General features: G+C 48.4%; 1 protein-coding gene across 1 annotated transcript in view; it reads left to right on the top strand.

Moving 5' to 3' along the window:
* The first annotated feature begins 34 nt into the window (after positions 1–34).
* LOC139053480 (uncharacterized) overlaps positions 35–13,093 on the top strand; it is a 53,924-nt gene continuing 40,865 nt past the window's right edge. Inside the window, exons 1-2 of the mRNA XM_070530472.1 lie at positions 35–190; positions 11,270–11,596. Coding sequence (XP_070386573.1) covers positions 11,334–11,596 — 263 coding nt within the window. The 5' untranslated portion in view covers positions 35–190; positions 11,270–11,333. The remainder of the gene's footprint in view (positions 191–11,269; positions 11,597–13,093) is intronic.

Genomic DNA, 13,093 nt, shown 5'->3' on the forward strand with positions numbered 1-13,093 from the left:
CCACTTACTCTCTCTCTCACTCCTCAAGTGTCTCAAGAGAGCAAGACACGTTCGACAAAATTGCCGAGGGCAAGAACTCGGAGGTCTTCCGCGTCCACACTTACACGGGCGACAGCGTGCTCAAGGTGGCGAAGCTCGGCTCCACGCAAGAGTCGCAAGAGCGCCTCCTGACCAAAATAAAGATAGCCTCGTGAGTATGCATGCCGCCGGCTCTGCTTAGTTTAGTGCAGTGTGAAATGACGCAAGGGCATCCCTCTTCCCCTATACGCAAGAACATGATCTCAGACCACGGAGTTCACACAAAAGGATCAAAGCATCAAATAAAACGATGTTCGAGAAGAACTTATTGCTGGGCTAGTTGGCGCATCTTACTGAAGTACTATAGCGCCAAAAAAGACGACACAAGAAGAGACACAGAGGAGCGCTTATTAACACCTTACTAACAGTTAGTAAGCGTTCGTCCGTCTCTCTTCTTGTGTCGTCTGTGTGGCGCTTTAGTATTTCAAAATGATGTTTGCAGCACTTCACCAATGCGTCTGCCACATCACAGATGTTGATTTGTAACATAAAGTCATTACAACTTAATAAGCTTCTTTATGACGGCGGCCGATTAGATGTCGTTACATGGACCAAATGTGCAACACAAATGCGGAAACGTATTGTCACGGAAGGATGAAAGAAGAGAGAGAAGAAGATCGCGGGACGCTGGCTGCTGCATGTGGTTGCTGGTCATCCATCTTAATTACTAAGACTCAGTTTGTATATATATTGTAAATACAATCTTCTGTACTTCCAACATCCCCGTAACATATTGGTGAGAGGTGCGGGTTACCACGGCTGGAAACGCAGCTCCGCAGTGGACGTCGCATCACCGTCCCAACCATGAATGACGGTGATCATGCGGAATCAACGTCGTTGCCGCCTCCTACGTCACCGTCGCATGCTAAGTCGCTGCCACCTTCGGTTGTCGTTGTGCAACCCAAGGTTCCTGGAACTTTCTACGGGACCGATGGCGCCGACGTTGAAGAGTGGGTGGCCATGTACGAACGCGTGAGTAGAATCAACAGATGGGACCCTACGCTTATGCTAGCTAACCTGTTGTTCTACTTAAGATGCATGGCAAAGGTGTAGTACGAAAACCACGAAGAGGAGCTAACCAGTTGGTACAAATGCAAAGAGAAATTGACAGAGTTGTTTCGCAAACCAGCGGGCCGTAAAATTGCCGCAAAGCAGGAACTGGCCTCCCGTGCCCAATTCCTCACGGAGTCCTATGTCTCACAAATCCGGGACTGGCTGACACTTTGTCGTAAGGCTGAACACGACTTGGCAGAAGGTGAGAAGGTCAGGCACGTGCTTAAGGGCATTGCTGAGGACGAATTCAATCTCCTCATGTGCAAGAGCTGCTCTACAGTTGATGCAAACATTAAAGAGTGCCGACAATTCGAGCAAGCCAAAAGCCGACGCGTCTTGCAACCATTCGCCAGACTTTCCAACACTGCCCCAGCGTCGACGTGTGAAAATCAACCCGCACAGCAGCACGCCCCGCCATCAGAAAACGTGGTGCGAATCGTTAGACGTGAAATGGATGCGATGGCGTCCACATCTTTCTGTTCTAGTAGGCCTGGTGCTACCACACTTTGAGTTCCCCTCGTATAAGCCATCGTTCGCCACGAACTTGAAAACATTGGTTTACATTCTGTGTGTGCTGTCGCCAATCCCAGAGCTAACGAACGCCCTTCTACTATTTTCGCTCCACCTCGACGCTTCTGTCCGCGCTATCGCAACCCGACTGTGTTGAGAACTGCGGACGACCAGCCGCTATGTTTCACTTGCCGCCGCATTGGTCATGTCTACCGATACTGTCGCAACAAGCCATTTTAATGGAAATGCCCGCAATGGTTCGCCCACCGCCGAGCCTAGCAGCGCCGTCAACTCTGCTAGCGACACGTGGTACATTCGCTCACCATCACCGTGCGGACACTAGTCTCGCTCACCGCAAACATATCACCCATCTTCCCGTTCGCCGCAGTCACATCGCCTTTCGTCCCCTGTGCTTTAGGCCGCACCATTTCGGAAAACTAGGAAATTCAGCCCTCGGAGGTGGTGCTGCATAGCCGACTACTGCAGCAAATCATCTGACTGTGCCCAGAAGAAGGTAATTGACGCTAAAATAAATGGTGTACCTGTGCAAGCACTCTTCCACACTGGAGCCCACGTTTATGTGATGATTGCTAGCATACGTAGACGTTTAGAAATGGTCCTCACCCCAGCAGCTGCCCGAGTGCTTCGTGCGGCCGACGGCGGCGTGCTGGTTGTTCTTGGAGTGTGTACTGCTCGTTTAAGTATAGCCAGTCGCCCTACTTCTCTTTGCTGTGATCGACTACTGCCCTCACGATGTTATCCTTGGATTAGTCCTTTATCCATTCTTTCTACTCTCATGGACGGCGCGACCGCCCTTCAGTTAGAACTGCCTCAACCCGCCGATGCTCCGAGCACCGCCCCACCACACTTGTGCTCGCTTCACGATGTGCATCTGTCACCCGAGGCCGTTACTTACGTCACTTTTGACCACCCAGGCACAGGTTCCTGACGGTGAATATGTGTTTCGCGCAATCATCGACTTGCTTTTGAGCCGGAACATTGCTGTTCCCCATACGCTGGTCACGGTTACTAATAACGTCGTCGTTCTACCGCTTCTGAATTTCAGCCTGTGCCCTCAAGTGATTCCGGCCGGCATGTTCTTGGCCAGTGTTTCTAGTGGTTCACAATTTGGCATTGCGAGTCTGAACGCCAAGACTGGTTTATTAGCCCCAATTGCAGCTCTCAGCTCTGGTTTCTTAACGGATGACTTAGGGAAAATGATTGCACCTGACATCACCTCTGCACCGGCCACGGACATACGTCTCCTGCTTGAATCATACAGTGACATCTTTGATTTCGGCGACAGGCCTTTGGGCCAAACATCAGTTTTTCAGCACCATGTAAACACTCGAGAAACGAATCCTATTTGTCGGCGTCCCTGTCGTGTATCGCATGCTGAACGTAGAGTCGTCCAATCAGGAGTGGACAAAATGCACCGCAAAGGGGTCATCGAACCATCAGCCAGCCCTTGGGCTTCGCCTGTCGTCCTTGTGAAAAAGAAAGATGGTACCTGGCGTTTTCGCGTTGATTATCACCACTTAAACAAGATCACGCGAAAAGACGTCTACCCACTCCCACACATGGCTGACGCCTTGGAATGCTTGCACGGAGCTAAATACTTCTCGTCCATCGAGCTTCGATCCGGCTACTGGCAGATTTCAGTTGATGAAATGGACCACGAAAAGACGGCCTTCATCACGCCGGATGGCTTATATCAGTTCAAAGTCATGCCCTTTGGCCTATGCAGTGCTCCTGCGACTTTCGAACGTATGATGGATTCTCTTCTGCCAGGCTAGAAATGGACCAGCTGTCTCTGTTACCCGACTCGCTGCCATTCTCGCGGTCTTCCGAAAAGCCGGCCTCCAACTGAACTCCACGAAGTATCAATTCGGGCGCCGTCAGATTACCGTGTTGGGACACCTCGTTTACGCATCCGCTGTCCAACCAGATCCGGGAAAAGTTCGTGCCGTACGCAGTTTCCCGATGCCACGTTCTGCTTCTGACGTGCGCTGATTCGTCGGCCTCTGTGCTTACTTTCGCCGCCGCTTCAAAAACTTCGTCGACGTTGCTCGGCCCTTGACAGATCTTCTAAACAAGATCTTCTAAACGCAGATTGGTTCCATTCCTTGATATGCCAGTCACTGTTTTTGCAGCCAACTATTGCCCACGCCTTCCCTCTACAGTACTACATTTTTCAGCAGGAATGGGTCGCACAGTGCGTCAGCAAGCACCCCGTCGCGTTTCCGACAGGCGATCACGCAGTAGCAAAACTAAAGTGGTAATGGTGTCGGTATTGCTGCGGCTTTCGCTGAGGCAACGGGAAGGCGCGCTGTCGAAAGAACCATCTCGTTCCATAAGAGCACAAGCGAACTGCTTCCCTACCATCAGGGGTCTGTCTGCAGGCAGCGAGCATGGCCTTCCAAGGCACCCGGTTCCTCGATCGGTCAAACGAAGCGCATCCAGGCTCCCAATACTCGACGCGACTTTCATTCGAGTTAATCTACAAATACGCTTCTTGTTCTTTTTCTTTTTTTTATTTTCCTAACCGTTCGAAGACTAATCAAGCGTATAAGGAGTAGCTTCGCTCTCATGCACCCTTGTAATCGTAGAAATGAAATTGAAAGAAGGTTAAGATTTATTTCGTATTGTTTTTGTTCTTTGTTCTTTGTTGTCTTTTTTTTCCACTGTTATAGGTATTTTCAAAAGAGTGAAGTACTGCAATAATGAACTTGACACGCCGAGAAACGGGCAGCCGCATATTTCAGTTATCTCCTGCACGGCAGCGCTTCTCTGCGTTTTCATCAACTATGCGTTCATTTAGCACACCTGGCGCCATCTTCTCATATCCACGTCTGACTTGGCATCTACATCGCTTTGCTTTCTGTCACTTCGCCTTTACACTAACCCTCTGTATTAACCATTTAGGCATGTGCGTACGAGCATTACTTCGTCTGTTGTGCTTATTTCTTCATCACCACACGTTCGTATAGAAAATTGCTCGTGGTTGCAACGTAGAGAGACGGCACATATGAAGCCCAGATTCCTACCTTGACGGTGTGCCACTGCATGTTTGTCATTCGACAAGAGATTACTTCGTCGTAGGAAAAATTTTAACTGAAGACAGCCCACCTGCAACTTAGACATTAGCCGTTAATCTGAACCGCCCCAAAAAACGGACGGCATGCAGTGCCTCAACGCCAGGAATCGGAGGTCCTCTTATTGCACCGAGCTTCGCCTTTGCCGCGGTCATAATTGGCGGAGGACAAAAAACAACACATTGTCCGTTACGCCAACAATGCGGTATGGGAACGTTGTGTAAGAATATTTATTTATTCCGCTGCACCTGCGTTCATGCGTTCATAGGCAATGAAATCAGCTTGATGAGCTTATTTTCAATCCACGGCTACACTTGACGTAGAGTTCCTATGATTATTTTCGATAAACTAAATTGTTTGCAACATTTTTCTGCCACTTTTCAGCAATTTCCCCGCTTACGGAAGCCTTTCTTCCGGCAACAGTAGCGCATTTATTAAAGCTGGACGGCGGGTCATCAGTTTAGGTCAACTGAATTTTTCCCTCTAGCGGGAAATCGCCTTACATATACAGTACGGGCAAGACTTGACAAAAAATTAGTGTTCCAGTAAAATTAACTGCATCGCTAATTTCTCTTACTTAAAGAAAGCATTGGTGTATGATGGGTTGCCATCTATAAAAAAAAAAGAAAGTACGATTTGTAGGCTTCCCTGTGTCATTTTTGTGGCAATCATTGCTGGAACACTAATTAAGACATTCCCTCTTAATTTGGTCCGTACTGTACGCACGGTGCTGCACCGAGCGTTGTCTGGCCCGACCAGTGCTTCTGCGTCCTCAAGACTCCAATTACGACCATGTATGAACTCTGGCACGTGAACTGCAGGGCCTGTGTCATTTACCGAATCCCATTTCCCTGTGGAAAGAGTTGCATAGGACAAACCGGTAGGAGCATTAATGATAGGCTTAGAGAGCACTGCAATAAAGTTAGCAAGGTTTCGCCGTTTGGCTTCCTCGCAATTCACTGTCACAAATGCGCATGCGTTCCGCGATTCGAAGATACAGTTATTATCGGGAGAAGCAAATGCGAATTCACTCGGCTCAACATTGAAAGTGCTCATATTGAAGAGTTTGGCAAAGCTTGTGTCAGCCATTCTTCCCTGTCACTATCAAAAAAAGAAGAGCTGGAATTCCAGAACCTGCGTTAAACATAATAGTTGTTGCTTAGTCTCCAAGTGCGCTGTACTGTCATTTGCTCTGTTAATCTTGGCAGTAGCCGCATGCTTCAAAACGAGAAAATGTGAGGGTATCAAAGTGGCGTCCATCCCGGAATAAAAATTGATGTTGGAAGTTAGCGCCTGTGTGTGTCTATTTTCTCTTCTACGTCCTCGTGTTTCTTGCACTACAAAAAAAAAAAAACCTGAAAAGCGATTGATCTGGCTTTGTTTAGCTCTTCGGTGGAAACAGTGATTTAAGGAAGCCAGTCGTTGGAGGCTATGGATATGCCACACTGAAAGCGTATAGCCGCATTTTCAAAAGAATATAACATGGGATTACATGTTTCCCCCAAAGGCAGTGTTCATGGCATAGCCCTTGTGCGAAATTTTTTACTCTGAATGTTTAATTGTGCCCCGCAACCGCAGTTTTCAAGTTATTCAAGAGAGAGAGAGAAATAACATTTATTTATATAGCCGGCAGATTGGTGGGGGGGCCAACCCCGCCTAGATGGCGACCAGAAGCCCTTGAGCTCTAGCGGCATCCTCGGCCTGCTGGACAGCCAAAAGTTGTTCTTCGGGGCCCGAGCTGAGTAACACGGTCTCCCACTGCTTCCGATCCTGAATTTTTTGGCCCTGTCGGGGCGCTCGACGGCAGGCCCAGATAATGTGATCCAGGTGCGCCCTATCTTGACAAAGTTTACAATTGGCCGAGTATTGGTCTGGGTAATAATGATTATAAGTCACCGGGTTTGGATATGTATTTGTTTGAAGGAGGCGCCATGCCACCGCCTGCTGCTTATTAAGTGATGGGTGGGCGGGAGAAAAACGCACCCTCCCTAATTTGTAATGATTAGTTATCTCCCTGTAGCCAACCATCCGGTCCCCTGTCAGCCCCAGCCGCGGCGCCCCGGTGGCTCGGCTTGTGAGTCCTCGAGCCACGGTGTCGGCCGCCTCATTGCCGGAAAGGGAGGAGTGCGCAGGCGCCCATATGATATGGACAACCCGCTCACCGCAGAAGTTTACCAGGATACGTTGTGATTCCGGCGAAATGCGCCCCTTTGCGTAATTTAAAATGGCGGTTTTAGAATCACTGATTATTATCGTGGCCAGTGTGGAAGCCATTGCGAGAGCAATGGCCGATTTCTCAGCCACCTCGGCTCTGTTGGTTTTAATAGATCCGCTGACCTTACGCTCACCTTCCGAGTTCACTGCAACGATACATATATTCTGATTATTCGTGTACTCTGCCGCGTCGACGTACACCACGTCCTGAGAGCGTTGGAATCTCCTCTGTATAGCCCTTGCCCTTTCCTCCCGCCTTTCCATGTGGTGTTCGGGATGCATGTTTTTGGGTAGCGGTGGAATAATAAGCTGCTTCTTTATGTCGTGGGGAATGTCTACTTTAGTGCCATACTGTAATGCGTATGTTACTCTAAGCTTGTTAAGTATGTGCCTACCAGTAGGTGTTTGTGAGAGTCTTTCATATTGCGCTATCGTATGGGCTTCTGTGAATTTTTCGAGCGTATTGTGGACACCTAAGGCTAGGAGCCTGTCGTTCTATGTGTTTATCGGCAAACCTATGGCTTGTTTGAATGATCGTCTAATGATGCCTTCAATTTTTGTCTTTTCTGCTACTTGGAGATTTAGGTAAGGGGTTACATATACTATGCGGCTGATGACAAAAGCCTGGACTAGTCGTACCAGATTGTTCTCTTTCATCCCATAATGGCGATTTGCTATTCTCTTAATTAGTCTCATTGTTTGTTGTGCGCTGTTTTCTAGTATTCTGATTGTTTCCCCGTTGTGACAGTTCGCTGATACGTGAAGTCCGAGGACTCTAATGCTGTCGACAATAGGTATTTGGTTGCCATTTACAAAAAGCGTGATGTATGGTTTATCCGTAGAACTCTTACGGCCCCTGCGTGTCGGTCGGTATAGACGTAATTCTGATTTTTGCGGCGAGCATCTCAATCCTTTATCCAGGACATATTTCTCAACCGTATGTATGGCTGTTTGGAGGATTTCCTCAATCTGCCAATAACTTCCACATGTTACCCAAAAGGTGATATCATCGGCGTACAGGCTATGCTGTAATTCTTCTATATTTTCTAGTTCTGCTGGCAGGCCAATCATAGCTACATTGAAAAGAAAGGGAGATAAGACTGATCCTTGTGGTGTGCCCCGGCTTCCCAGTTTTACGTCTTTGGACTTCACTTCACCGATTGTGATTTGCCCAATACGGTCAGAGAGAAAGTCTTTAGCATACGCGTGGGTTCGTTGCCCCACTCCTAGGCCTTGTTAGTTTTCTAAGATAGCCCTGTGGGTGATATTATCAAAGGCCTTCGTAAGATCAAGACCAAGGATAGCTTTTGTATCTAGTGTTTGTGGTGCCGCGTCTATTATTTGGTGTTTGATTTGCGACATAATGTCTTGTGTAGACAGTTTTGGTCTAAACCCAATCACGGTGTGCGGGAAAAGGCCATTATCTTCCATGTAATTAGTTAGACGTGTGAGGATAACGTGCTCCATGAGCTTGCCAGCACACGACATGAACTGCAAAGGCTATACGTAGGAAATACAACCAAAGTTATTCAAGAAGTACATTTATTTTCAAGGAGCTCTCAGGGCCCTTCAATCTCTTTTTCTAAATTAAAGAGTTTCCAAGGATTTCAAGGAGGTGTACGAACCGTGCGACTTGGTTTGCAGAAACTAACTACGGGAATCCGTGGGGATCGGTAACGTCACGGGCCGGGGCAGCTACGATTTGCCGTCTGCGCTACGTCTTTCCGCGGTGCCCAGACGCAGCCGTTCGCATAGCGCAGGCCCGTCGGGTCGACCTTCATCTTCAGTGGTGACACCGCAGCTGCCGTGTACGGTTTCAGTTTCCTGGAGAGCTTTGCCACAACCTGCGGGGTGCGCACGCAGCGTCCTTACGGTACCGAGAGTTATATCGGCGAGAACTGGGGCAACGAGAATCGACTACGACGGCGAGAGCAAAATGCGTCAAAAATGCGCCAGGGAAGCGGGGAGGAAGGTTCGAACACCAAGCAGCAGAGAAAAGGGTCTGCTGACCGTACTGACCCGAAGCAGAAGAAATCCGCCAAAGTTTTTTTCTGACCAGCACACGCCTTCAGTATAATGCCCATCTTAAAACGCGAATATCCACTTGCTCTCGCAGTTTTTCCACCACGCTCACTGACTGATCCAGAGCGGGAGCCACACCACTCCACCGAGACATAACAGACAGTATTGAGCCCCACTCTACCTCCCTTAGCACCGCTCCGGAGTCACCCTGAAGGAGGCTACCCTCAATCCGCTTCTAATCTTTCCTGGGCTGTTTCCGGTGCTTTAATTTATATGTGATCACTGAAACTGCCGCGGCGACGTAGAAGTGCCGTTTGAGCGCCTCAAGCAAAAGGCATGACGTGTAGCAGTGTAACGACCACGGTAGCGCAATATAAACGCACAGCGCGCTTCTGCCTTCAATGTTTTTTTATCGAGCGGTCGCGGTAGCTACACCTAGCAAACGCGGTGCGTCTCACAAGAGAAGCGATGTGCCTCCGAGATCTCTATCGTGAACCTGCACGCCGAACCATATATTTTGGGGGTAATGTAGCGCATACGTTGCGAGAGGATGATTTACATCCACAATGTTAAGACCACAGATTCAGGTACGAATCGGCAACATGATGCAAATCGCAGAGACACAGCATATTTGTGCATGACTAGTATGCGAGAACGACATCAGAGAATCAGACGCGACGCCGCGGAATTTGAAGATAGCCTTGAATTTTCATATAATAATTTCAATCACATTACTGAAAAGTTACGACTAGCTGACGTCGCTTAAGTGACGCTTCAAAATGCAGCTACCCAAAATTAAATCATGCATTTGGCACAGAAGTAAGCCTTGTATGAATATATATATATATATATATATATATATATATATATATATATATATATACGCTGTAAAGAATAAACCACAGTGCCTCTTGTACGACTCCAAACTATTGCGTCGCTCGACCGCGCTAGCCAGGTTTCGCCCAAGAGCTGATACACAAGTATACTTGCTGCAATTAGAATAAAATTAAAACGTTATTAGACCGATTGCAGCTCTCCCCATGTTCGACTGACGTGGTCACTGCGCTTCTGCCACGTACACAAACCTCCTAGGCTAACATTTCGTAACCATCAACTCACTGCAGGTAGTCCAATCACTGGCATTTTAGCAGTTGTTTCTCAAGCAACTCGCTGTAGAATAAATAGCCAAATTTAAGAGCGTTGTTGAAGCGCAGTGTCTAGTTCATTCCAGGGGCGGCACATCCTCATAGTCGAAGGTCGAGAAGGGAACTTCGTGTTGAAGCGTGTTGGTCAAATCCGGAGCCACAGATGCCAAGCCCCCTTTGATCTACCCAATGAAGGTTGTGAGCCGTCTTAATAAACGACTTTGACATACTTACTCAAGAATTTCGTCTTTCAACAAACCAACCTTCCCAACAATTCAGCATTCCGTAATCCGCTCTTGCCAACGGCTTTCTGGACGCCAGGTTGTTGAGTTCACATGGATCACGTTGTGTGTCGAACAGGTATCGGCCCTCGCCGCGCACTTCAATACCCGACAGAGAGGGATCCTGCCACAAGCACCGCACCGCGACCTTCTGACGCTAGCCGGATGACACTACCAAACCACCTCCGCGGTCGACCACCTTCCTCGGGGTCTTCCAGGTTTGCGACGACTTCATCAGCCGGCCTAAGTGCTGCACCGCGGCCTCCTCGCTTTCAAACTCGGGCATGCCGCCTGGTGTGTGGATGTGTTGCTGGGGTGTATCGTCGCCAAAGGGACCCTGCACTTGGGACATCCGATCTGCGATACGTGTTTGTGGTCACCGTGCCGGTAGAACGACAGCCCACAAGCGGAGTAAGTGCTTACAGGAATTCGTGGCGAGGCCTCATCATGGCACTTTCGGATTTCGCATTAGACAGGGCTGGCCCTGGTCGAGGCCGTCGATGGCGCCTATAGGCGACTGATGCGGCAACCTGATCAAGATGAATCGTTCTTGCGCAGACGTTAAGGCTCTTAAACGCTTCTAGCTTACACGGTTATTTCAGGCCTAAAAGCTTCTTGAGTATTTTCCATGTCACACTTTCATACGTACCTTCCCCTTGTTAATAATTCACGTGTCCCGGTAATCGAAGCGTTCGTGCTCTTTTAACTTTCTTAAGTCCTTCGTTACCCGAAACAGCATGTTAGCTTCCGGTTAATTACCAGACCATTTACGGCAGACTCCCGGTTCTTTTGGCAGCAAATAAATCCCACATAGAGCTCTCAAATAAAAAAAGCGTTGTCTAGTGTAAATTGATTCGGCGTTTCCTTCTAGCGGTACCCTTCCGGAGTCGACACTCACGGGCAGCCGAGTACAGAGTGGGCAGCCAGTCGACCAAATGCACTGTTCAGGGCATGACCACCCGGGAACCACGCTCGAGCAGCGAGCTCCACACAAGCGCCGGCACACGGATTCCGCATTCCCACCGCGTGCCCTTGACAGCCCGCAGCGGCCAGTTGGAGCCAGTGTTCGAGAACGTTTCCCACGGCATGCCACCGTTGTCACTGGTGAACACGATGAAGCTGTTGCCGAGCATGCAACGTCTATGCAGGGCCTCGACGACGCGGCCGACGTACTCGTCCAATGCGTCCACCGCCCCTTGTGAGAGTCAGCCATAACATGCTATGTTTAGCTTGACGTACTCGTAATGTGACCAAAGGAGGGTATTGTGGCCACTCGGGTAAGCATCAAACGTACACTGAAACGGATTCGCTGTCTGCAACAACTGAAAGGGAGACCAAAAAACAACACTAACTTTAGTCTGCTGAAGTGTCCTTCAAGACTACCGTATTTGTTTGAACAAAGTGGACGTTTTTTTTTCTGTTCTTGAAAATCTTTCCTGTGACGGTGACTAAAAACTTGCTCAGTTTGAGCGCACACTAGAGCTAGAGTCGGGAATGCGCCTCGAAGGGCCAACGTTTGCAAAAAAGTTCCGGGCTCGAGCAGGTTGACCCGCGGGAGCTGCCGCCAAACCCCTTTATTGAGTAAAGGCCTGGGTTTACCGAGGGAGAGGGACGTGGAGGCAAGAGCGCCAAGAACCAGCAGTAATCTGTGCTTCCCACGGGAAGACATGATGTTTTAAATAGAGTAGGTACCCACATGAAACAAGACATGAGAAATATTCGGCAGTACACATACAGATCCAATTAACCATTTTTCATAGCGCGATAGGCTGATTTACAGCCAAGCCGACTCACGCACACTTTCTAAATCTTTACGAAAACACATCTCAGTGAACTATCAGTAGCTATCAGTCTGCCGCCACTTGTTTGCTTAAGCCCACTGAAGTCCCGGTCACTGCGGAATATGTCATGGTTAGGTGGAAAAAATTCTGAAGTGGTGACTTCACGGCAAATCCATGTTACAGAAATAACAATATTAGGAAAAGAAGAGGAAACAACCTTAGAGAAAAAGTGACGCAAAATTACTGCCACACCGTATCCTAGACGGTATATTAAAAGATCACCTGAAAAACCTTCAAACAAACGTTGTAATTGCTACAGATGCTTCAAAATGTGAAGAAAAGTCAGGTGTAGGAATATTTTCCACGATTCTCGATTGGACATTTTCTCTTCCGCTGCCAGATTTCATACCGATTTTTTTAGCCGAATTCGTGGCCGTGGTGCTGGCATTACGCAAATTAGGACCATCAATTACGTCAGCCGTGATAGTTACTGATTCTTTATCATTGTGCTCATCCCTTACTGCTTCTAGTGATTCTCGCGTGATGAGGACATTTCAATCATTGGTACCTGGTTACTTGAGAAGCGTGCGTTTGATTTGGGTGCCCGGCCATAAAGGAGTAATCATTAATGAAATTCCAGACTCTCTAGCCAAGGCATCGATAAGTGGCCCGATTCTTCCTTGCTGCCCTTTGACTGCTTATGTAACTGCAGCTAGATTTCGCAGGAGTATCATTATACAGTCAATATCAGGCTCCGCAATTACTAACGCTGTGGATTACGGACATCTCCTGCACCCTTGGAACAGAAATTTTTGCCGAACACGGAAAATTGAAGTGTCCATCACGAAGCTGCGCTGCCGTATACCTGCATTGAACTTCTACCTCCACAGGTCTGGTCTGGTCCCCTCACCATT

Source organism: Dermacentor albipictus, unplaced genomic scaffold (genome assembly GCF_038994185.2).
Source record: "Dermacentor albipictus isolate Rhodes 1998 colony unplaced genomic scaffold, USDA_Dalb.pri_finalv2 scaffold_142, whole genome shotgun sequence".
NCBI lineage: Eukaryota > Metazoa > Arthropoda > Arachnida > Ixodida > Ixodidae > Dermacentor > Dermacentor albipictus.